Consider the following 26,155-nt stretch of genomic DNA (forward strand, 5'->3'; position numbering starts at 1 on the left):
AGCAGGTTTTGAAGTGTTCTTTACCCCAACCTGGACCTATCCGTTAAATTTATCTGGTGTTGGTTTCTTAAGAATATGATTTCTTTTTTAATATTAACAAAAGGTTTTTTGGGGAAATGGTCATCTTTCCTGTCATAAGATTTGATGCCAAGATGTAGCTTGAGGAGAATTACTGTTGTTGTTTCCGTGCATATTATTAAATCATATACAAATAAAATGCTTTCTAATAAGTAAAAATCTCCCCTGAATTTTTGACTTTTCTGCATAACCTCTCATGTGCTTTTCAGTTCTTACAGTTCTTGTAGAAATTTCCCACTTGAGCTGGGGAGTAGAAAACCATAGCCACTACAGTACTTTTCAGTATGTGTGCTATATATAATTAAATCACTCTATGAAAACACATTATATTATACATTATACTATAAATATAAATATGGGTAAACATATTACATACTATAAATATATTACTACATATAATATATACTACATATAATATATACTACATATAAATATATTGCTATGTGTTATACATGTGTTACCATTTGTAAGATTATTTTAAATGATTAATATGTGTATATTTGTAGAATGAAAAGAATATTAGTACTGCAACTATTAGAATGAAAAGTAAATGAAGTGGGAGTGAAGTGAAGAGTGAGTTTCAGAAACTACCGTGTTTATCAGAGAACATATGGCTACAGATGTCTGCATTTACTACAGAGAGACACATACCCAACATGTTAGAGACAAAAGAAACAGAAGATGTTATTTGTGGCCTGCTTTAGTTATTTTCCAGGGATGAGGAAAATTGAGCATCACAGCTGATGGAAGACATGGAAATACAGCATGTGGCAATAAGGTCTTGAGTTCTTTTGCCTGCTACTGATTAACAGTTGAAGTGTAGTCATTATTGGAAAATTGACCACCTTCCATTACAAGCCCTCACACATGCTTCTTTATTACCTTCTGTTTTTCATTTTTGTTCTTCTTTTTCTTCTTTTCTACCCTTTTACCCAACCCTTAACTTGCATTTGTTAAATGGATCTGAAGATATGAAATTTTCAGGAAAAGTTTCCTTCAACTGTGGTGCATGATACTTGGAAATATTTATCCTAAAGCAAGTAGCAGTCTGGATTGACTTCCCTTAGTGGAGTTCTACCATTATCCCCTTCCTGTTTTACTTTTTCATCATTGTCCTTCTCCAGTGATCGGGTCATCATCATCGTCATCATGATCGTGCGAATCTTTGTGAAATTTCCTAGCTACTTAGGCAGCCCTGGGATTCACTGTTTAAAAAAATGTGTTCAGTATAGTTCTCCTCTTTTTTCCCTATTATTTTCTTTCTTGAAAATCCCTTACAACTATAGTGCTATCTGAAATCTGTGTTAGACTGGTTCCTTTTAAATTGTGTCTTTTTTTTCTTCTCCTGCATGTTAATACTTGAATTTCCCATGAAATTCCCATGAATTTCCTTTGCATTTCTCATTTTCTCTCCTCTTATGAATTTTTATTTCTTTCTTACTGCTCCCCAAATCAAGACATTTCTTGAGGGACCAGGAAAGTAAAAAACTATAGAGTTTATATGCATTTGATTATTTGTCATCTTAAATTTCAGGATTATGTTTTATTTAGTTGGAAGATGTGGTAAGCGGTGGATAAATACATAAATACCCAGCATAGATGTGTGTAAACTAGTTTACTATTGCTGAAGGCTTCTCTCTTAATCTCTCCAGGAAAGAAAGGAGAAGCTCTCCAAGTTTGAGTCTATTCGTCATTCAATTGCTGGAATAATTAGGTCTCCAAAATCTGCACTGGGCTCTTCAACAGTAAGTAGGATGAACTCTATGTGCTACTGAAAATAGTCATTGTCTAGCTTCTTTCTTTTTCTTCTCTCTCTCTTTTTTTTTTTTAGCTTCTTTCTGATAAACAGTGAATATCGTATGTAAATTTGTCCTTACAAATAGAAAACAAGGTACATTATATAGCTTTTTGTATGCATATGAATCTATTCATATATGTATAAAGTTACATGTAACACTGATATGGGAGGAAAAAAATAAACTTTTATTGCAGACTTCCTGTACTACAGACAAATAATTCTAGGAAACATTTTATGTATTTTGTGGCTTTATTAGAAGAAGAGCATAGAAAATTTATTTTCCAGTGAAACATTTTTTAATGATAGGAATTATTATCTATGTATTTTTGAAAATATCAGTTTATATGCATGTTCATATTTTTAAAAACATTTTAATGTTATTCAAGTCTGTTTGAAATTTGGGTTTAGCATAACACTAGTGCATAGAATATTATAAATCTCTAGGTAACAACAGCCATAGGCAAACAAGATGAAGTATATTCTTTTTCCGTTTATATATAAAATTTTAAAGTATTTTTCTTACTTCATTATCTTTCAAATTAAATTATCAAACTTTTTTTCCTAGCTATCCCTCATTCACAATAGAGCTTTAAGATGATGGTCTTATTGAATGATGATCAAAACAACAATATTCAGTACAAATTAATTATGTGCTTTCCCTCCCATCTTTTCCAAGTTTCTACCTCATAATATCTTAATATTATTTCTTGTTCTTTAAAAGTTTAGCTGTTTAAAATAATGTGACCTGGTCTTATTTAGAAAAACAAAGTATTTCCTAACTATAGATTAGTAAAATGTCACATTTTGGATTTTATTTGCTATGATTCCTTTTGAATATGTAACACGGGTTCCCATATTTATTCCACTCAAGCAACATTCTTTTTATACACAATTAAGGCAAAGCATCGGGTATTTTAATTAAAAAGAAAGAAAATTATATTTTTATATAAAAGAGATTTTCTACTTCAGTGTTAGCCTTCAATGCTCCTATTGTCACTTCTGATATCCAGAAGTGTTCTATGGCAATAGGGAGGGGCTGTGAACTCATCAGACCATCTCCTGTGGCATTAATAGCAAATGAAAATAAAAATAATTATAGGCAAAAACTGCATGATAGAGTAAGTCTCTTTTAAGACCCATATCCTACTCTTGTTTTCTTAAGTTAATGACTTACAACTTCACAGATAAATAGTAGTTCATAGGACTTAATTTATTATGATTTGATGTTCAAAATAAAGTATAGGGGACTTGATTAGGAATCTGTGGCCAATTCTGGAGACTATGAGGACAGGTTTTGATAACTTATTTGAAGAAAAGAAAGAAGAGCTCTTGAAAATAAATACTTAAAACATTTTTAAAAAAGAAAAAAAAATGTTCTTAAAAGAAAATGTTCAGATCTGTTCTTCAAAAAGAGGAAAAAAAAAGGAACATCACTTCTTAAAAGGAAACGTTCAAATACCTCATTTGCACTTCATAAAATTATTTAACATGAAAATAGTTCAGTGAAACACTTGACATAGTTGTCATTGACTCACCTTTGTTTCACTTAGGTGAGTGGTCTTTTTGCCAGCAACTAGTAGCAGTTTATTGGTGAGCTAATTTGTGAAAGGTGATCCCTCTGCCCAATTTTCCTTTAGTAAACTATTTTACATGCTTGAGAAGGAGGGCTTATTATAAACTCAAGGTTATCTTCAGGGTTATTAGGTGTAAAATTAGGAGAGTGGAATTTAGAGCTTCAAGTTTTAGCTAGTGACAGAAAAATAAGAATTCTCTGATAGTGGACATGGGCGAACACTCCCAATATTTGTTCATTTGTTTTCCCCACAACCTGGGATGCCCTGGAGACAGTTGTCTAGGAATGCAGCCATGGCTTTTGAGGCTTCAAGTTACATACATCACTTTGAAGGTCATAGTTATGAGAACTTCAGCTTTTGGCTCCAGCCAGAGCCTGTTTTGATAAGTCAGGGTCGATTAGAGGGTGAGAGGGTTTTTTCTTTTATGTATGGAAAGACGTGCTCATTTACATATAGAAACAGAAGAAATCAAGTTAGTTCAAAATGATGACGTTATATAGAGTTGGCTATCCTAAAATTACGTCAGACATAATATGCACAATCTTAATGAATTAATGGTACAAATCATAACTTTTTAATTATTGAAGGTATTTACATGTTATTTTTTCCATTTAAAAATGGTCTTTACGTTATTCTTAAGTAAAATTACCAAATTGACAGTGACTGACATAGGTAAAAGTTTGGTGTTAACAAACTGCTGTTAGCTGAAATAAATTGAAGTGCCTTTCCCACAAAGCATGTACCTCATTCAAATACACATTGTGATCGGTTTTTCATAAATTATGAACGTTCTCAAAGCTATGAGATGCCCATTTCTTCTAAGATAATGCTCTCTCTGTAACTGAGAATTCTAGAAAATGTTCACTTCCTCAGGGCCCAGTTGGTGCATCTTCAAGCTGAAGACGATCATTGCTTTATCAGTTAAGTGCCCTTTGGTATTCCCTGATTTATTTAGTAAGCTCATGAACCAAAAAGATTGAGGCAGTCTGCGGTTTATGACGCTATTCTTCACTAGGAATAGATGTGCACAACCTTTTCTCTAAAATGTTAGTTATCGTAACATTATTTGAAGGAGGGGTTTTCCCCTCAAATACACGAGTAATTGAGGTCTTGAGTCTTAGTATGAATGTGAAGGTTTCAGGTGTTAAGTGTGATAATCTAAGTCTTAGAGACTACTTAATCATAATTAAAATTTTTTTTCTGATACAATATGGTATTTTTTAGAGTATTCTTATTTGATAAATATAAAACAGAAATAATTTTTTATTCTAAATGATTTTTTCTCTATAAAAAAACTTACTAAAATTACATAGTTAAGCATATTAAAAATATTTTATAGTGGTATACATCACATAACATGAAATTCACCATTTTAAAGTGTACACTTAGTGGTTTTTAGTATACTATGTTGTGCAACTATCACTACTGTTGGCTTCCAGAACATTTCCATCTCCCTTATAGGATAGTCCATACCCAATGGTAGTTAGTCTCAGTTCTCTCCTTTTCCCATTTTCTGGCAATCATTAATCCACTTTTGAAGGATATGTCTGTTCTGGGCATTTCACATAAATAGAATCCTATAATATGTGACCTCTTGTGTCTAGTCTTTTCCAATTAGTATAATATTTTCAAGGTTCATCTGTGTTGTAGCATGTGACAATACTTCATTCTTTTTATGACTGGATAATGTTCTGTTCTATGAATTTATCACATATTGCTTAGCCATTCATCAGCTGATGGAAACTTGGGTTGTTTCCACTTTTTGGCTGTTAGGAATAATGATGCAGTGAACACTGATGTACAAGTTTTTACATGAACATGTATTTTTCAATTCTCTCCATTATATACCTGGAAATTGCTGGGTCATGGTGATTCTATGTTTAAGTTTTTGAAGAACCGCCCAACAGTTTTCCACAGTGGTTGCACTCTTACATTTCCACTAGCAGTATATGGATGTTCTAATTTCTCTACAATGTCATCAACACTTGTTATTTTCAATTTTTAAAATTATAGTCATACTAGTGGATGTGAAGTGGTATATCTTTTATTTGCATATTCCTAATGACTAAGATGTTGAACATCTTTTCACATGCTTATTAGCCACTGTATACATTCTTCAAAGACAAGACTGTTCATTTTCTTTGAACACTTTTCAGTTGGATTGCTTTTTAATTCTTGAGTTATAAATGTTCCTTATATATTTTGCATACAAGCCCCTCATCAGATATATACTTTGCAAATGTTTTCTTCTCATTTTGCAGATTATCTTTTTATTTTCTTGATAGTGCCTTTGACAAAAGTTTTTAATTTTAACAAAGTCCAACTTATCCATTTTTCTTTGTTGGCACATGTTTTTGATGTCATATCTAAAAAACTGTTGTCTAATCCGAGACCATACAAATTTTCTCCTTTATTTTCTTATGAGTGTTTTATAGTTCTGCCTTATATATATAGGTCTTTGATCCATTATGAGGTAATTTTTGTATATGGTACACAGCGGAGGTCCAAATCCATTCTTTTGTGTGTGGGAACATTTAATTTAAAATCCTAAAAAAGTAACAACTATGAAATCACTGTTTCTTTATTCAAATGAACATATAAAAATTAGAAGTATAAGTATAATTTTAGATAAAATAAGGAAATTAATCACATTTTACATAGGGAAATGAAATTAGTATTTATCTTTATATAATTCCCATTGGACTTGCCATAGCTATTTATTTCAACATATTTAATAGTGTGGCTACAATGTAGAGCTTATTTGAAGACAGTCTCATGGAATAATACTTCCATCAACAATGTTGATGGCAGGGAGAGTGTAAGATAATTAGGTGATAGATGAATTTGGCTTTAATCGAATTATAGCATCTGATGGTGTATGTTTAATACTTATTGTTATGATCAGAATAGTATTTTAATATAATAGCTGCAAGAATGTGTTCCTCAATGTGCTAAAAGCTTGAAATAACCAATCATTAGTACTTCTAGACTCAGAGAACTACTGTACATCCAGCATCTCCCCATGCTGCAGGAGGTTATAATTTTGCTTTAAGAACTATTTCTCAGAGACTGCTTCTGAAGTCAGGGCCAGAGATATTAGGATTAATTGCATAATCTGGAAGCCTACTGTAACCATGCATGTCCATTTCCATTGTAAGTCTTAGAGCCACATTATATTTAATGAGATCTGTTCTAGCCATATCAAGAATACTTCCCTTTCTCAGAGCCCTCTTTTTACTACAGGATTTCCCTAGCAAGTGTTGGAGCAAACAACTTGTTCCATCTTACATCCCCTTGTGAGTACTAGTTGTATCACTGATCTATGAAGTGTATAATGCCTTTCTAATAGTAGCACTCTCTGAAAAATGTACTTTAAAACCAGAATAAAGCACATCTTGGTCCAAATAACTGTTCTTAATAATTCAGAAGAATTATTAAATTATTCAACTCTTGCCTCCTTAAGATTCATATTTTTCTATACTGTATTGGCATATATGCTATTTCAATTTTAGAATCACTTCATACTAAAATTTAGAAAATAAGAACATTGGAAAATAAAGATATGCTTCCATTATATAGAATAATATAGCAAATAAGATTTTCTTGCTCACTTCTTTTCAAAAAATTAGAAAATTATAGTTCAGCTATGTTTAAGTCATACAGCGATATAATGCTAGTAGTATTATAATGCTTAGCTACCACCATTGGCATAGGGAAATGCAGTTTTTTTCAAGCATAACATAATAAACTGCTTGTGTTCTTTAGTGTTCTCCTTTAAGCCTAGGAAAGCAACCTTGTACTTCCTTTAACAATGCATATTGTTAAATTCAGGTTAAATATTATATATTTTAAACTTTAGTTGTCTTTGTTTGCTCTTATGGTTTTAATTTATCTCCCCTGCTTGTAGTCACTCCTGTCCCCCAGACACTAAGATGTAGAAAATGAGAAAAAAGGGAAAATAAAAATAAAAATTCTTGCGTCGTATCACTGCCATACATACACTGAATTCTACTGTCCAGTTATGTTTAGGAAAACTAAGTATTATTCTCAGAATTGCTAGTTTTGAATCATTATCACACATAATTTTTAAGAAAGACTTATCAGATTTATTTTCTATAACCTATACTTTTACTGTATAGAGAGCAAATATCTGTTTTTTTAAGACCTTTTTTAAAAATGCTTATTTATTTTTGAGAAAGAGGAGACAGAGTGGGAGCAAGGGAGAAACAGAGAGGGAGACACAGAATCTGAAGCAATCTCCAGTCTCCAGCTGTCAGCACAGAGCCTGACACGGGGCTCAAACTCATGAACTATGAGATCATGACCTGAGCTGAAGTCGGATGCTTACCGACTGAGCCACCCAGGCACCCTCTTCTTTTATATGTTTGAGCAAATGCTTATAGCAATGATCTGATCATGTCAGACTGATACTGTATTCTTCACAAGCAGTTGCAACTTGATGATGAACATTTAAATTTCCTGAGATATGAGTTATTAGAATGATCTGGTAATAGTTTTAGTTGATATGTATAACATGAAATTAGCACTGAATACAGTTAATTGACTTAAATGTGTTATTAGTGATATTGTGGCACATTGTATATATAATATTGTATAAGCTTAAGGAAAGAATATTTGTTAACGAAAAAATAAAAGTGTAGAAAACATGCAGTGAAATGATCAGATAAAAGAGGATGAATGAGAGTCATGAGTACAATTGGAAAAAGCAAATGGATAAAAATACTAAAGTGGAAAAAGAAAATGATTACTAATAAAAAGAAGAGTACGGGAACTAAAGAAGAAAAAAAAGTCAGAGCAAATCAGAAGGTATAGGAGGAAGCAGAAGCATTAAAACAAAAATGAAAGACTTTTAGAAAATATATTTTGCTAGAGATAGTGTCTCTTATGAAAGATTCAAGAAGGTGCACAAAAAGGCAATCAAGGAAATGGGAAGTTGTGGAAGTAAGGCTAATATTTGAGTTTGGCCTACTTGTCTATCTTTTTAGGTAAAGTTTTGGAAAGAATTATATTAGAATGCAAATCTGATCAGCATGTAATTCTGCCTAGTTTTGATGCTAGGCAACAGTTGTATTATTAGCTAAATACTAAACAAACTCAGGTTCTCAAAAAGTACAACAAATCAAGAAATTTGTGAGTAAGAGTTTTGTTGCTAGTTTCATTGTGGAAGATAAACATTAGGTGAAGTACCTTTATTTTGGTTAAAGATATCAGTGCATGAAAAAAAGTGGTAAGTTCTACCTTACTGCTAAAAACATTAGAATTTGTAGAATACAGATAGACTTTAGTGCCTTATAAAGACAGAACCCTGCTGTATTTAATTTACATCCTGTTTGTCTAGCCTGAGGCAATGATCATTAAGATCAAATACCTGGGCTATTTTTTATTTTTCGTTGTTTTAAGAGTTAACTCATTCAATAAATTCAAAATGGAATTATTTAGTAATTTGAAAAAAATGTGGCAAGAAGAACATTATTATTCATATTCTCATTTTATGTTTTTATTCAACTGTCAAACTCTAAATGATGTAAAATATATTTTCTACCTATGGTTACATTTTTCTTTCACTGAAAATAGCTTTTACTACCACCAGGCAGATTCCTTTTCAATAGACCTTTTCCAACCTTTTGCAACTGTTTGGTGATTCTCTTACCTCTGAGTGTATGATGTTTGATTCCTAATCTCAAATTTTCCAGTGATAAAATTAAAGGGGTCTTTATGGAATTTTTGAGAAATGTTTAAAATCCTGAGTTACTTGGTCTCACCCAAATGTAATATTAAATTAGATTTGAAATAATTCTTTACTTAGATTATTAAATTAATGGCTAAATTTATATAAGAATAGAAAAGGTACTTAAATATCATTTTTATAATTAAAAAATTATTAAACATTTTTATGTTTGTGTTGAAGTTTTACTTAGCTTGTTCAAGTTCCTTGAGAGGTTTACTTATATATTTTCCATGGTGTTTTACTTTAGGTTGTTTTTTTTTAATCATTTCTTCGGTGCCTAATTTTAATAGAATCTAGACTTTGATTTTTTTTAAGATTTTATTTTTTTTAAGTAATCTCTTCACCCCACATGGAGCTCAAACCTACAATCATGAGATCAAGCGTCACATGCTCTACCGACTGAGCCAGCCACGCACTCTTGATTTTTTTTTTAATATTTTTCTTTACTTCTCAAAAAGGAGCTCATATGGCACTGAAATGTTTGACATAAAGGCATACAAATCTTCTTTACGTACTTGAAAATTATCCTGAAATAGGATAAGAAAAAAATAGGCTCTTATTCTTTCCTCAAGAAAAAAAATATTTTCATTTTCTAGTATTGACTACCCATTGCATCTTCATTTATACCAATTATTTGATTTGACTAATCCCAGTATGTTTTTACTGGACTATCCTTTAAGAACCAGGCCCAGAGAAAATAACTAAACAGCTAGCCCAATTAATCAGGAAAGATTGTCTTATCAAGTATAACTCAGTAATTGTATTAGATTAATTATAACTTTAAAAAGAAGCCCCCTCCTCCCCATATCTTGGGCAAAATTTTTAGATAACTTACTGACAAGGAAAAATCTTTCCCTACTGATATTTGCAGTAAAAAGCTTCATTTCCTTTGTGATGTAATTATGACAGCTCTTGGGATGTTGGATTTTGTTGCTGAAACATTCTACCTTCTATTACTAACAAGCTTGCAAAATTGTATTGGAATTTAATTAAAATCATATTAATAAAAAGATTCCTTCCAATGCTTGCAGAGAAGTCCCTGTAAAACCTGATAGACCCAGACAGGGGATGGGTGGGGGCTTTCCTACATATGTGTAGTTCACATGCACACTCACAGTTCAGCTTACAGTTTATATTGTCTAGGAGCTGGGGAACAGCAGCTCTTTATTTCAAAAAAACTAATAAATCCAAACAACTGGTGTATAATCCCTGTGAAATAGTAATATAAATTCTTTCCCATTCACTTCTTTTTTTTAAAGCAAACAAATAAACAAACTTAGATGTTCTTCCAGGATGATTTTTCCCCCCAAAGAGATTCTTCACATTCAAATCCTTAAATGAATTTCTTGGTGTTAGCTCAGCTTTTGTGCTTCAGATGCCCTTCTGACTTAATGAATACTCCAGGCTCTGCATTTTTCCAGTTCTAAATAAATCAAAATTTGGGAGGATAAGTTGAATAGGATAAGGAATGAGGCACGTGACATCCTTGTTTGCGATGCCTTTCTAATAGGTAGACCTTCTTGAAAGATAATGATAAAAACAAGTTCTTTGCAAAGAGGTGACATTGAATTTCTTGTTTTATTGATTTTTTATGAAAAAAAATTTTTGCCATGGGCAGGGCTTGGAAATATTCTATTACAGTAACAATGTTGGTGTTTGTTATAGTGAGATACGCTGTGATAAAATTTTGGGAAAGATATATTTAATAATTTTGGCGACCTGCTTTAAGAATGATAAACTCTTAGTATCAGTATACACAAAGAGTTAATTTTGTGTGGATAATGCATTGGTCTTTAAAGGCACTGTTATCTCATAGTTGTGGCTGGTTCTTTATGTAATTTGTTCTTTAAATCTGTTTTGGGGAACACGATTAAAATTTTCTTGAAATATTATTTAATCATAATTAGTACTAAAAGAATGAGTCTTGTTTACCTTACAAAAAATTTTCATGTAAGTCATACCATGTATATAGTAAAGGAATTAAGTATATCATAAGTGGAAGTAATAGAAACCAAAATGTGAACTCTTCTTTGAAGTCTATTTGGGATTTTTCAGGGTTCTTTTTTTTTAATCATTATGATGGGTTTTAGATCATATAAAATAGAACTTGTACCAATATCTTTTGGGCCTCTTCAGTGGTACAAAACAATGAAGACTGTCTTCAGAACTAGTTTTCATTTACCACAAAGATTCACACTTTGTCCCTATATACAGTTCATCATGTCAGCCTGAGAAACCTTATCTATGAGTATTTGCCTTTCATTTATTATTAATTCTAATTTCCAATTTATACAATTGAGGAAATTTATAAATTACTTTCTTATGAGACATTGTGCATATTGTGTTCTAAGAATCCTAAGAGTTAGTGCACATTTTTGTACCTCAGCCATAGAGTACTCTTAACCATCCAGTGCAATTTAGTTCTTTGGATAATAAAAACGTACCTTTTACTTGTAACTAGAAACAGTTTCCATCTATTACCAATTAGAAAATTTCAAGGAGATATAATTAGTTCTTTAGTTATCTGTTATTCGGTATTAGCATTTGAAACCTCCTAAAATAACAGATAATTTTGCCATGCTCATGGCGTTTCCTGCCATGCTCATGGCTAATATTCCTCCCTTGTTTTTGCCACATGTTTGTAATTTCATGTTAGTGATTTTCAATGATACTGCATCTCCTAAGGCTTTATTGGCCATTGCTCTACAGGGTCAGGACCAGACATGTGGCAGAGGTAATGGTTAAGGAAGTCAGGGAAATGAGAGCAAGAATGGGAAGGTATAACAGCAGGGCAGCATCTAATAAAGCCTTAGATATTGCTTCTAAAATATAGCATATGGGCAGTCTACCGCCCATGTCATTGAGAGTTTTCCCATAAAAATAATTAACTCAACTTTTAATTTAAATGAAAATGAAGTCGTTTTGTGACAATTTTCTGATAATACCCCCTTTATCGTAATTATCTGGTTGGTAAATTTTAAATCTATGGATTTACTTTATGATATGATGAATAAGATTATAAATTCCAACACTAAATGCTAATATTGTGCTCCAGGAGATACATATCTTTTTAATTATGAAAAATTCAGATTCATTATGTGACTTTTGGTCAGTTAATTAAAAGGAGGAACATAAGTAAGAAGTATTTATAATTACTATAAATTTTACCAGCAAGAATTCCCATTTTCTCTAATTTGTTTCTTTTTTTTTTTTTTTCAATGTTTGCTCAAGTACTCTGATGCAGTCTCCATAAGTGAGAAGCCCCTGGCAGAACAGGACTGGTACCACGGTGCAATTCCCAGAATAGAAGCACAAGAACTTTTAAAACAACAAGGAGACTTCTTGGTGCGAGAAAGTCATGGGAAACCTGGTGAATATGTCCTTTCTGTATATTCTGATGGACAAAGGAGACACTTTATCATACAATTTGTTGATGTACGTTTCCAATTTAGTTTATATGTATATTTTGACATAATTCATTGCAGTAAAATTATAATAAGAGGGTGAATAGTTTGTGATAAATGCCTGTAACATTTTATGTTTAGTATTTAGTTTTACTTTGTCTTGAATTTCTTCAATACAGTGTGCCAAAATTCACTAAAATGTTAATCTTGTTAAGGAAATATGTATTTTTAAATATTAGAAATTAAAAATAGTTGTTACACATTTAATTTATTTTTGAAGTTTATTAATTCATTTAAAGTTTATTTATTTTGAGAGAAAGAGAGAGAGTGTGAGCAGGGCAAAGGCAGAGAAAGGAAGAGAGAGAATTCCAAGCAGGCTCTGCACTGTCAGCAGGGAGTCTGATGAGGGGCTTGAGCCTATGAACTGCAAGGTCATGACCTGAGGTGAAATTTACAGTTGGATACATAACCGACTAAGCCACCAAGGCATCCCTCAAACACTTCATTTATTAATTAATTCATTGTTAATTTAGTATAGTATTCAGACCTCACCTTGATAATAATATTTTCCTACTTTCATGCATCCAACCTACTGTTTCTAGTAGTATGTCATTCCTCATATCTTGGAAAGGTCTCATAATTTGTTTGTGCCTTTAAGTTATGGATGTAGATAAACTTCCGTGTTAAAATCAGTGACCATGTTGGCTTTATTTATAAAATGGTATGTGAATTACAGAAGGAAAGGTCATTGGTAAACTGTAAACTAAAATTTGTATGAATGTTTCCATCTATTTTTTTTTAATTTTTTTTTCAACGTTTATTTATTTTTGGGACAGAGAGAGACAGAGCATGAACGGGGGAGGGGCAGAGAGAGAGGGAGACACAGAATCAGAAACAGGCTCCAGGCTCTGAGCCATCAGCCCAGAGCCTGACGCGGGGCTCGAACTCACGGACCGCGAGATCGTGACCTGGCTGAAGTCGGACGCTTTACCGAATGCGCCACCCAGGCGCTCCATGAATGTTTCCCTCTATTTACTAAGCTCTAACAGCTGCTATTTTAAAAATATGTCATACATTAAACAGGACTGAAATATTTCCCTTATTACCACATAGTTTAAAATGTAGGAATTTAAATTATTCTTAGAAACCAAAAGGAAAAGGTCTACTTGCAAATTATCCCTTGTCTTTAATATCACCATTTAGTTTTAAGTGACTAAAATGAATAGCATAATATATTCTAAAAATAACACATTGTTACAGGTTCACATTTGAAGATTTTATTCAGCTTCCTTCTGTCACTGAAATTTTGCAAAGATCTCTGTTACACATGAGAGTGCCTGTATTTCTGTAAATGCCTCAGGTTTTTTACTGCCTAATTTTATTTAGTTAATTCTCACTATATAATGTTGAGCTCTTAAATTAGTTGAAAAAAGAAGTTTTAAGGTGATATAGACTGGGGAGGTTTAAATTCTTTTTCAATTTGTATAGGTAAATCGTTCATGAGCTAAAATTATCTCATTTCCTTCCTCATATACCTGTTGCCTGAAAGGGGCCAATAAATGGGGGAATTCATTATGAGATATTTAGTGATTGCCTATTATAGTCCAATCAAGGAGTTTATAATCCAGTAGTAGATTATAAAAGCTGTATGTAAATGAGGGGACAAGTGTACTGAGAAAGGAAGACATAAAGAAAGATGAGATTTTAGAAAGTAGGAAAAATACCAAAAAGTGGGTAAAGCACTGAACTTGGTATGAAAAGAGTTGGGTTTCTGTCCCAGTTTGTACTCTAGAAACTCTCTGGTTTGTAATGGGGGTAATAGCTGGTACCAAAATTGTGAGAATCAAATCAGTAAGTATGTATTTCATAAGGTGCAAGGTACTTTGCAAATATTAGACATTTTTACCATTGTTTGATGACATCACTTGAGAGAAAATAAAATGTACTTTATATGAAATATCCATGTAATTGGAAAAGTTAATTTAAAAAGTTTCTTTTGGGTTTCCGTGAGATTTATTTGTGAAATTTAAATAGTAATGAATGTCTGTTTTGGAATTTATATATTAAGGTTTGAGGTATTCACAATCACAAGTAATGCTATTTTTAACAACATTGTCTCTATCAACTGCAGTGTAGGATGGCAATTATTTTGAAGCTTTTATTTATTTATTTATTTATTTATTTATTTATTTATTTATTTTTGGCTACATATTACAGTTACTTTTTGTTATTTGTTGTTTTTTTTTTTTTTTCTTGAGAGAGAGAAGGAGAGGATGTAGGGGCAGGAGAGGGGCAGAGAGGGGGGGGGGAGAGAGAGAGAGAGAGAGAGAGAGAGAGAGAGAGAGAGAGAGAATCCCAAGCAGGCTCCACGCCTAGTGCAGAGCCCAATGCAGGGCTCAATCTCATGACCTTGGGATCATGACCTGAGCCAAAATCAAGAGTCGGATGCTTAACCAACTGAGCCAGCCAGGTACCCCCATATTACAGTTACTTTTTTTTTAAGTTTATTTATTTATTTTGAGAGAGAAAGAAAGATGGCGGGGGTGGGCAGAGAGAGAGAGAGAGAGAGAGAGAGAGAGAGAGAGAGAGAACTAGTGGGGGAGGGGCAGGCTCCACACTCTGTAGTAAGCTCTACTTGGGGCTTGATCTCAGGACCAGAACATCATGACCTGAGCCGAAATCAACAGTCGGAGGCTTAACTGATTGAGCCCCCAGCAGTCTTTGCAGTTACTTTTTAACAGATTGTGAAACTCTGCTTGCTGTGAACATTATGTGAACACTATGAATCTAGATGGACACAGATACTTCTAATTTTTACATTTTTCACTGTTCTAGGAGAGAATATCTATCTTTGGTCTTATTCAAGCAAGAATTGTACTTTCTTTTAATTATTCATTTATTTATTTATTTTTACGTTTTTATTTTATTTTTGAGGGAGAGACAGAGTGCGAGTGGGGAAGGGGCAGAGAGACAGGGAAACACAGAATCTGAAGCAGGCTCTAGGCTCTGAGCCTCTGAGCACAGAGCCAACATGGGGCTTGAACTTGAGATCTGTGAGACTCATGACTCAGGACTGTGAGATCATGACTCAGGCGCTTAACCGACTGAGCCACATTGGCACCCTAAGTTGTAATTTTTATTAGATGCTAAATTTATTAATTTTGTAAATCCAGGTGTATATATATACACACACATACATACAGGATTATCTCAATTTCTGTAATCTTCGTTGTTATTCACTGACCTTTTCCATAGTTACTAGCCTGTTTAGGGTGCTTGATGTAAGAGACTTTGCATCTAAACATCTTTAGTGTTTGTAGCTAAACCTGTTTATTTTGTGTCATAAATGTTGATAGATTTTCACAGAGATTTAAATGGTTTTGTTCCATTTGATAAGAAAATATATACACAAATCTTTGTTTTTGTGTATGATAAAACAAAAATACATGTAGTTAGACAAAATACTCCAGAAAGAATTTCTTATTATTAATAGGAAAGTGCCAATTTATATTTCTCTAATTTATTTATATGACAGTCATTTGTTAGAAACCCATTTTTGTAGAGTACCATGTTATTCAGAGTAAGGACATGAAGGTGAAAAATGTATGGCCTACTTCTTAGTGAACCTAAAACCTAGTAAGTGAGACATTTGTAGAATTCACGAACAGATAAATATTAAAGATGCAGAATTAGGAATGGTTGAACTGAGAAATTTGAATTAATATATGGTGACGAATTTACAAGAACACAATGATAAATATTTTAAAACAAAAAAATCTCTATGTAATGGCATATCATCATCTTTTTTTTTTCCTTATCTAGTCATTCAGCAAATACTAACATGTAAGTCCCAGGGATATGAGTCAATAAAACAAAAATAACCCAAAAGTGGAGGCTGTAATTGCTGTGTGAAATTGGGTATCTGAATGTGTTAAATCATTGGTTTATTCAAAAGGTATTTATTAGATGTCATCATATGCCAAGTTCCAGTTAGATCTGGGAGAGTCAGTCTCAGAACATACCACATAGGTTTACTTTGTTCTTTTACCACAATGTCTAGGCTCTTTGAACTACATGTATTTTTAAATTCATGCTATGAATCTCAAGGAAAACTAAGTAAAAGTGAGTAATCCAAAACTTGTTTGAATGACAGTTGGTTCCAAGTTTGTGCCTTATTGTTATATGCTTATATAATATACTTTGAATCTTTTTAATTGCTCTAATACCATTCAAGGACTCCAGAAAAGGCAAGAAATACTTTAAAGTCAAAATGAAACTATCACGAGATATCATTTTCTGTGTCCCTGGTACACAATTAAAGACTTAGATGACTTTCTTCTTAACAATTAAAGCCATTCCAAAACCTCATTAATATTGATTTCCAGGAAATAATGATTGAACAAGTACTTTTAAGGCCCTGGGATGTAATGGTGGAGCTTATAGTCTAGGGGGGAGGTTCACAGTCATTTATAAATCACACATGCTATATATAATTATAAAATGTAATAAAAGATGTAAAGTAGATACATGTTGCTATAAAAGGTTTTAATTGGGAAACTTAAGGATGTTAAATTTGAGACAACATCTGAAGAATGAATAAAAGCTAACTTGGGGGTCGCCTGGGTGGCGCAGTCGGTTAAGCGTCCGACTTCAGCCAGGTCACGATCTCGCGGTCCGTGAGTTCGAGCCCCGCGTCAGGCTCTGGGCTGATGGCTCAGAGCCTGGAGCCTGTTTCTGATTCTGTGTCTCCCTCTCTCTCTGCCCCTCCCCCGTTCATGCTCTGTCTCTCTCTGTCCCAAAAATAAATAAATGTTGGGGAAAAAAAATAAAAAAAAAATAAAAAAGAAAGCTAACTTGGCTTTTTAGGAAAGCCATACAGAAACCTTATTAATACTATTCCCCAAACTCTCTAACAATCTTTCCTGTGTACTGGTTTAATGAGTTATTTATATATTTATATATTCCATGAGCTGTTTTCATTTGACAAAGCTAGAACTTATGTTTTATATTTTCATTTTAAGGTATTTTACCAAGAAAAGGAGTATTTTAGTTTTTCTTGTTTTTTGTTTAGCATATTCGTCTCAGCCTCTTTCAGAAATGATCTTCCTTCCTTCTTTCCTTCCTTCTTTCCTTCCTTCCTTCCTTCCTTCTGCTGGCTTGTTCTGAGTTCTTTTTCAAGAGGTCTATTCAGGCATATTATTTCAAATTAATACATTCATTGAAGCCACTTCTCATTTTTTGTGTGCTTATTCTGTTCTATCTGACTTCCTTGTATAACACTCCTCTGCAAGTATGTATAGCAAGAAAATCTGATTCTGTTTTTATGTATTTTTTATACATATGCATATTTGATTCTTAAGTAGCACAATGATAACTCAGAAACAAATTCTAGATGTAGCAAATGTGTTGTGAAAACATAACAGTTCAGTGTCTATTCCTTGAGATTTTTTGGATATATTTTAATTATATGTATCTATATATTTTTTATTTTACAGAATTTGAGTTATATTTTTTATTCATACTTTTTATTTTCAATGATATATTACATGATATCTAATCATGTAATACAAATGACAGTCAACAAAATGATCTTTGTAGAAATTTGCAAAAATTTATTTTCTACTATTTTTTATTGCTTCTTTTGGAATTTGCCTAAGAGATCATTAGTAGCAACATTCGCTCCAAAGAAAAGTGTCTTATTTAAAGATTAGTCTGGAAATGCCTGGGTGGCTCAGTCAAGTGTCCAACTTCAGCTCAGGTCATGGTCACACTGTTTGTGAGTTTGAGCCCCGTGTTGGCTCTGTGCTGACAGTTCAGAGCCTGGAGCCTGCTTTGGATTCTGTGTCTCCCTATCTCTTTGCCCTTCCCCCCTTACACTCTGTCTCTCTCTCTCTCTCTCAAAAATAAATATGAACATTAAAACAATTTTTAGATTTATAGATTAGTCTGGATTCTCTCTGTGATACCATTGGCAAAGCCGTGTAGAAAAACTTAAAAAAGAATCTTTTTGTATGTGAACCGAACTTCATGTCATCTGAGCTACAAGAAATTTATACAGATTTATACAATGTCAAATTATAATATTCGGAATTTTGAGAGTATCAAGAAACAAGGCCTCAACAGTTTTTGTGAATGTACTACTCTTGACCTGAGTTTGATGCTTAGCTGAACTTTATAAGCGTATGTCTTAGCATCATTTCTAGATTCATTACTTTATCTTCATCTTTAGGAAAGTGAGTTAATCGGTTTTGCACAGTTAGGACTCTGAGAACTTCACTGATGTCAACATGATCACTTTAAAAAGATAATTGCTAGAAATCAGTTTCTTACTTCAGCCCATGAATTAAGTACTGCTGTTGTATCACTCACTGTATTCACTCACCATGATTACTACATCAGTGGCAGAAAACTGTCTTTAAACTAAAAGCTAGATATGTTCTTAAATGAAAATTCCCATTATTCTATTCAAATGTTTCTCTAGTTATAAATGTATATTGGAATTTTATATAAGACATTATAACACTAGCGGCTGATTTGAAATTTGATTCTCTGTGAATTTTATCATGTTACTTGCTTTCTATTCAACATTGTACTTCAGTATCTTGGGTTTGCAGGTGTCTGAACTATTCAGTATTGATTTCCAGGTTAAGTTATCTTACTTGTTTCTTTAACTTCAGTTATTTAATATGCGTTATATTTCATTCATTCATACGTGGTTATTGATCTAAGAAATATGTGCCAGGCACTGTTCTAGACCATGGGGATAGTGTGATGAGCAAAGCAAATGTAAAAATTTATCATCTCATGAGCTTACATTCTAGAGGAAGAGATAGACGAAGAGCAAGATAAAAAGTAAAATATATTTGATGTTAGATGGTGTTAACTTCTGAGGAGAAAAATTCAATAAGGAAAAGGAGATAAGAAATTTAGTTGGGGTGAGAAAATGGATTCTGAATATTGTGTTGGGTGGCCAAAGAAGACCTCACTGAAAGATGACATCTGCTGAAAGACTGGAGGAAGTAGGGGGGCCATTACCCATATGTCCATCTGAGAAACTATTTAAGCCGAAAATGTAAACTCCCTGAGAAAGGAGTGTGTATAGTGTGTTTTAAAAGAAGAAGGAAATGAGGGGGACTGGAGGGAAGTGGAGGGGAGTGGTAGTGGTTAGAAATGAGGTAAGAGAGATGATAGAGGACAGATTGTATAGTGTCTTAAAGACCATGGTAAAGACTTTAGCTTTTATTCTGAGGGAGATAAGAATATAAGCAAGGTAATGGAATGATCTGCTGTAACAGGGTCCCCTGCTGCTGTATTAAGAGTAGACTGAAAGAAGACAAAGGGAAAACAGTGGGTATGTTTTTAACTTTATGGACAAATATTGTCAATAAATGTTAACAAATACAATTGTGTACATTTAACATGTGCAACATGATGGTTTGTTACACATACCTTGTAAAATGGTTACCAGGATCAAGACAGTTAACACATCCATGCGCCTCACACAGTTAAATACTTGGTGTGTGTGTGGTGAGAATGCTTAAGATTTACTCTCAGAGTCTTTCAAGTTATAATACTGTATATTTGGTTGAAATTTTGTGGTTGTTTATATTGTTATTACATGTTTCACTTCTATAACCTTTTGCATTTCTTCATTTCTTAATCAGTTTCATATAACAATGCCTTCCAAGATATTTGATTACTTGCAGATGATGATGATCCCTGGAGAAAATTTAATTTACACTTTTAAGCATTCATTGAAAATGTTTATTTTCCTATATCTGGATTTGGAATAATTTTTTTTAAATGTTTATTTATTTTTGAGACAGAGAGAGACAGAGCATGAACGGGGGAGGGTCACAGAGAGAGAGGGAGACACAGAATCGGAAACAGGCTCCAGGCTCTGAGCTGTCAGCACAGAGCCCGATGCGGGGCTTGAACTCACAAACTGCGAAATCGTGACCTGAGCCGAAGTCGGACTCTTAACCGACTGAGCCACCCAGGCGCCCCTGGAATAATTTTTTATAGTCCAAGGATTCTTATTGCTTTGGTGATTTAATATTTGACTGTGTACTATGTGCCATATACTGGGCACAGTGTTTTGTATATTGATACGTGGTCAAGCCCCATTCTTTGAGGAGATCCAAATATTTGTTTCACCAATGAATGAACTGAGACCCTGAGAGAACTTGCTCAGTGCATTGCATGCCTAATAATATATTAGTGTCTTCAGTATGAAATATTCTTAAACATCATTGTCAGTATATCATAGCAGACCTGACTGCTATGTACAAAAATTCTTTAGGCAATTTATTAACAACTGCTCTGAATTGTTTCTAACACGAACTGCCTTGGGTTGAATTTATATTCTATGGTTAGGTGTTACAGTAAGCTAGCTCCTGTTTGTCCCTCACTTGATGAAACAAATATCCATTTAAAGGTTGGATATAAATTCAATTCTGGTAAACTTAATCTTATTTTATACTATGGAAAAAGAGCTTTAATTTCTTAAATCTTTTAACTAGGAAAGTAATCTTCCAGGAATGTAAATAGTATCCACATTTTGGTAGTTTCTAAAGTTCTTATTTCTTAACATAGTTTTCTTAGAGCACATTCATATTGGCATGTGTACATATCACCTGTTTAGGTATGAGCAAGCACTTTGTGAACAATCAGAAAGAAGTTTTTATTATATTACGTTGCATTCCATTGCTTCCTGCATTGAAATGTGTGGCCAACAAGATATTTTTTAATGCTAAATTTATTGTTATCAATTCATCCATATGGTTATTGTATGCCTATTTTAAATAGGAAGATAGAGGAAAGGGGTTGTGTCACAGTTTGAGAAAATGTTACCTCTGTGATGTTTTGAAATCACGAAGTGTAAGAGTTGAGCATGCTGATATTTGTTGTTTGTCACTGTGCATTTTATTTCTTTGTTAATGGTGTGTGAATGACTAGGTGCTTTTAGTGAAAGAATAATACACGAATAACCCCAGTAATAGAAATACCAACTACTACTATGTTGATAAATAGGAAATATTTGTCAATCATCTGAGGTGGTCTTCAGATATTTATTACTATATTGGATATAATATCTTCAAACTTTTGACATTTTTTATTTTGGAAGATTTATCAAATGGGACATATATAAACATAATGTAAATGCATTTTTTGTTCATTAACTCACACATATCTCATGCTTTATTTCTTTTCGTTATCATTTGGCAAAATGCATTCCAGGTCCTTTTAGTTTTTCATTTTCTTCCTTTCTTGTTTTTTCCAAACTGTTTTTTAACAGTCTGAATTTTGTTTAATCATTATAGAAAGTAAGTTCTCAATGGAAAGGTAAAATTTTTCAGCATGTTGGAGTTTTATTTATATATTTAGTTTTACTTTTACCATCGAATCCATTCAGTGGTGTTAAGTATATTCATATTGTTGTGCAATAATAGTAAATTTTCTTATTGGAACCTAATTTATTGCTAATGTAGTCTTGCTGAAGCAATGTCTTTATATTTATTCTACTTTATTGTTTTTTCTTCAGAATCTGTATCGATTTGAAGGCACTGGTTTTTCAAACATTCCTCAACTAATAGAACATCACTATACAACAAAACAGGTCATCACTAAGAAATCAGGTGTAGTTCTGCTGAACCCTATTCCTAAGGTGAGTGTGTGTATGTATGTGTGTGTGTGTATATATGTGTGTGTGTGTATATATATATATATATATATATATATATATAATGCTTTGGGAGTTAACATTTACCACAACAAATAAAGTTCTTAGATTATTTATAGAAGTTTGGAAACATAAGGACTTTGTGATTACCACTAGTGCTAATATAACTAAGGCAGCTAGTTCCTTGGTTTTATTAGGATGGGTTGCCTTTTTATTCAGTGTTTGCTGGTTTACAAATGGCCTGTTCTTGTTTTGTTTTTTTTTTTTTTCCTTCCCAGTTTTCCTTGAAACACTTGAGGCCTTTCTTTTACTTTGTAAGGTTCAGACTTTGAAAGGCTCAGTTTATGAAAGATTCTAAGATGTAAAAGTCAAAGAATATGTCCAGCAATTATGAGTAAATTAGAATTTTAATTTTGGATGTTAAGTTTACAATATGTTTTAAGACACTCGAAATTAAAAAAAACTATACTATTTTCTTCAAATACAATAAATTATAAGTTTCTTATGTGGGGACAAGCAGTGAGGTGAGAGATTGTTCTGGGTAATTTTTAACTGTAAGAGCGAACACAGAACACATTACGTTCATATGCTTTAAGAGATTAATAAGGTTTGGAACGGGTATGAAGAAGGTTTGTGTTTTAAGATAAAATCTGTGGGGCTTGGACCAAAGTGCAGCAATGGAGCTGGGTTGGCTTCTGAGTACTTTTGATGTTTCAGAAATTGACCTGGGGTAGGTAAGAGTCCTTTTCTTTGGAGGCCATCTACTATCAAGAACAGTGTGGCCATAAACAGCTATACAACCTGGTAGGTTAATATCTGCTAATCTGATTTTTATATATCTAGGAATGACTTTTAATATGAAGGAAGTGTTATTTGGAAGAATGCTAATGTATCATTGAGATTCAGAAAAAGAAATTAAAAAAAACTGTTGCTATCCTTTGTTAGTCTAGAACTAATGTCTGTATTTGTTCTCACATTCTATTACTCAGTCATTACTGAGGGGCTGAGCCTTGACATTGCTTTCACAGAAGATTTTGAAAGTCAGTTGCTAAACACTAATTCTGTGGCTAAGACATTGGCCTTCTTGCACAGTTTTCTAGAACTATGTGATTGGTTCATTCTTCATTTATATATTTCTCTTTGCTTTTCCCCCCATTTTAATTTGAGAAAACCTTATAAAAATTCTGTTAGTTTAAAACAGGTGTTCATATTTTTCTGTAGTAAAACAGAGAAGTTTGTCAGTGTTTCCTCTTCCATCAATGGATAACTGCTGTTGTTCTGCAGAATTCTAGGGATTCTTTCTTTAAGATGAGCAATTCCCATGGCTTCATGTACTGTTTACGTATCAGTGACTTCCAAATTTATATTTCTAGCTTACATTTATATCTTTCCCAAAAGACATAAGAGATTTTTCCACTCTTTACCTAAAACTTGATTTTATCACCTTTAACCCCCAAATTTGTTCTTCCTTTTTTATTAAATGGTACAAGTTTTCCTCACTATACAAGTAGAGTGTTTCTCTGAAATCTTTTGTAGGCAAAAGGCATAAAGCAAAGAAGCAATTACCATTTCATAAAAGTGAAAATTTTCTTCGAATTTCTTTCGGTTAACAAAAACAGGTACCAATTTAAGTCTTTTGTAAAAGCAGAGTGGCCTAAAGCAAACTTTTGGATAATGGGGGAAATCTGTACCACCAAATATTTAGCTTCTCAAACCATAAGTCTGGAGTTTGTCTTCGACATCTCCTCTACCATAGCCCTCTCACTAGTACTATAAGTGACAGGAGTTTTGTATACTTAACCTGTACATGTAAAAGTTTGAACTTTAATTCCAGCATGAAATAAATTTCAGTGCAGTTCTAGCCATGTTAGTTCAACAAGATATACAACTGGGTTTTCAAAAATATTGATAGCCCATTTTACAGCCAACCAAATATTTGCATTTTCTACTTGCTTAGCCAGGTCTAAATTGAGAGACCAAAGCCATAAAAGAGACACATAAAAATGTAGATCTGGGCTTTTGTAGGAATATATAATTTCAAATAAAGCTATATCCTTCTCTATATAAAAATTTCCATGAAACGAGCCTAGATAAATGGAGTAGATTGTCTGGACTGTTACATGGCCAATTATTCTCTTTCTCTCAAACTCCCAGCACTGGCTGTGGAGCTGATTATCTATCTCATCATTTTATATAGCACTGGCTATGAAAATAACTTCTATAGACTGAAAGCCCTGGAAGATTAAGGAGCTATGTATGATTGTTTTATGAGGTAGAAATCTGAAGTTTATCCAGCTGATTCTTAACCTGATCTAAAGTACTGGTACTTGAAATATGCAGTTTGTTATCTGTTTGTTGTAAATATTGTTATGCATTTTATTTAATGAAGCATATTACTCTTTTAAAAGAAAACCACAAAAAAGAGTTGTGAAAATTAGACAGTTTTCAATTATGAGTGAATAACAAACTGACATGGATTATATTATGGTGGTATTATCTATTATATATCTTCGTTTGAGAAATTATTTATAGTCTTATAACTTGAATCTATTTCTTGATTTAATTTGTGCAAGAAGTTAATGTCTTTGACCATATAATATGCTATAAAACATCTCATTTCCGTCTTGCCAGTCTTCATTTTTAGCCTACATAAAGAGTGCTATTTTGGTCTCAATCTAATTTCTGTTTATAGCAACTGACTTCTCAGTTCCTATTTATTTCTTTCTTACCCATGAAAATATATCATCATAATGCCTAACTGGAGGACACGGTGGCCACAGGATTATCTTTCTTATCTTCAGAAGTACAAGAAACTAGACAATCTAGAATTAGAGGAATTATTTAACTTTCTCATGATAATAAAGCTAGTGCCCAAGCCATTTCTCCCTCACCCTCCACTGGCTGATTTCTCCTGTGCTGCTTCCCACAGTTTGTGAAAAGAATGGAGGATAAAAGGCACTGTTGTAACAGGGGTTATTGATCACCCATCACCATCCTTCTTCTGTTAGCAAGCACATTGGAGATGCACAGAACCTGTTCTTTACTGAGTTCAGTTTCTATTCCAATGTCATTCATCACAGAGACCTTTTCTGAATACCTAGTGTGAAATAATACCTCACTTCCTTATTATTCCCCTCTTCTGCTTCTTAATATCTCTTTGCTGCAGTTGTATTTACTTGAAATTATTTTATATGATATAGTTTTACTTGTCTGTCTTCCCCAAGTGGAATATAAGTTCCATAAAGGCCAGAATTATATTTAACATTTAGTGCAGCTGTAGCCCCCATGCTTAGAACAGTGCCTGCTCATAGCAGAGGTTCATTAAATATTTGTTGAAGCATTGAATTCATTGAGCAATTGTTAGACCAGGGGCTTGCTGAGCTTTTCATGTGCGTTATCTCATTTAATCCTTACATAGTCCTATGAAGTGTTATAACTAGCCCCATAGCAGCACTATCAACAATAGCCCAAGTATGGAAAGAGCCCAGTGCCCATCGATGGATGAATGGATAAAGAAGATGTGGTATATATATACAATAGAGTATTACTCGGCAATCAAGAAGAATGAAGTCTTGCCATTTGCAACTATGTGGATGGAACTAGAGGATATAATGCTAAGTGAAATTAGTCAGAGAGACATAAATATCACACGACTTCACTCATATGAGGACTTTTAAGAGACAAGACAGATTAACATAAGGGAAGGGAAAGAAAAATAATATAAAAACACGGAGGGGGAAAAAACATAAGAGACTCTTAAATATGGAGAACAAACAGAGGGTTGCTGGAGGGGTTGTGGGAGGGGGGATGAGCTAAATGGGTAAGGGGCATTAAGGAATCTACTCCTTAAATCATTGTTGCAGTATATAC

General features: G+C 33.1%; 1 protein-coding gene across 5 annotated transcripts in view; it reads left to right on the forward strand.

Annotated features, from left to right (window-relative positions):
* The window catches only part of FER (FER tyrosine kinase), a 433,226-nt gene that overhangs the window by 186,282 nt on the left and 220,789 nt on the right, over positions 1–26,155 (forward strand). For all 5 annotated transcript variants that reach the window (XM_027036479.2, XM_027036470.2, XM_053225532.1 and 2 more), the window contains 3 exons: positions 1,731–1,823; positions 12,431–12,634; positions 22,148–22,270. In XM_027036479.2, coding sequence (XP_026892280.2) covers positions 1,731–1,823; positions 12,431–12,634; positions 22,148–22,270 — 420 coding nt within the window. The remainder of the gene's footprint in view (positions 1–1,730; positions 1,824–12,430; positions 12,635–22,147; positions 22,271–26,155) is intronic.

This window comes from Acinonyx jubatus, chromosome A1 (assembly GCF_027475565.1).
Source record: "Acinonyx jubatus isolate Ajub_Pintada_27869175 chromosome A1, VMU_Ajub_asm_v1.0, whole genome shotgun sequence".
In the NCBI taxonomy this organism is placed as follows: domain Eukaryota; kingdom Metazoa; phylum Chordata; class Mammalia; order Carnivora; family Felidae; genus Acinonyx; species Acinonyx jubatus.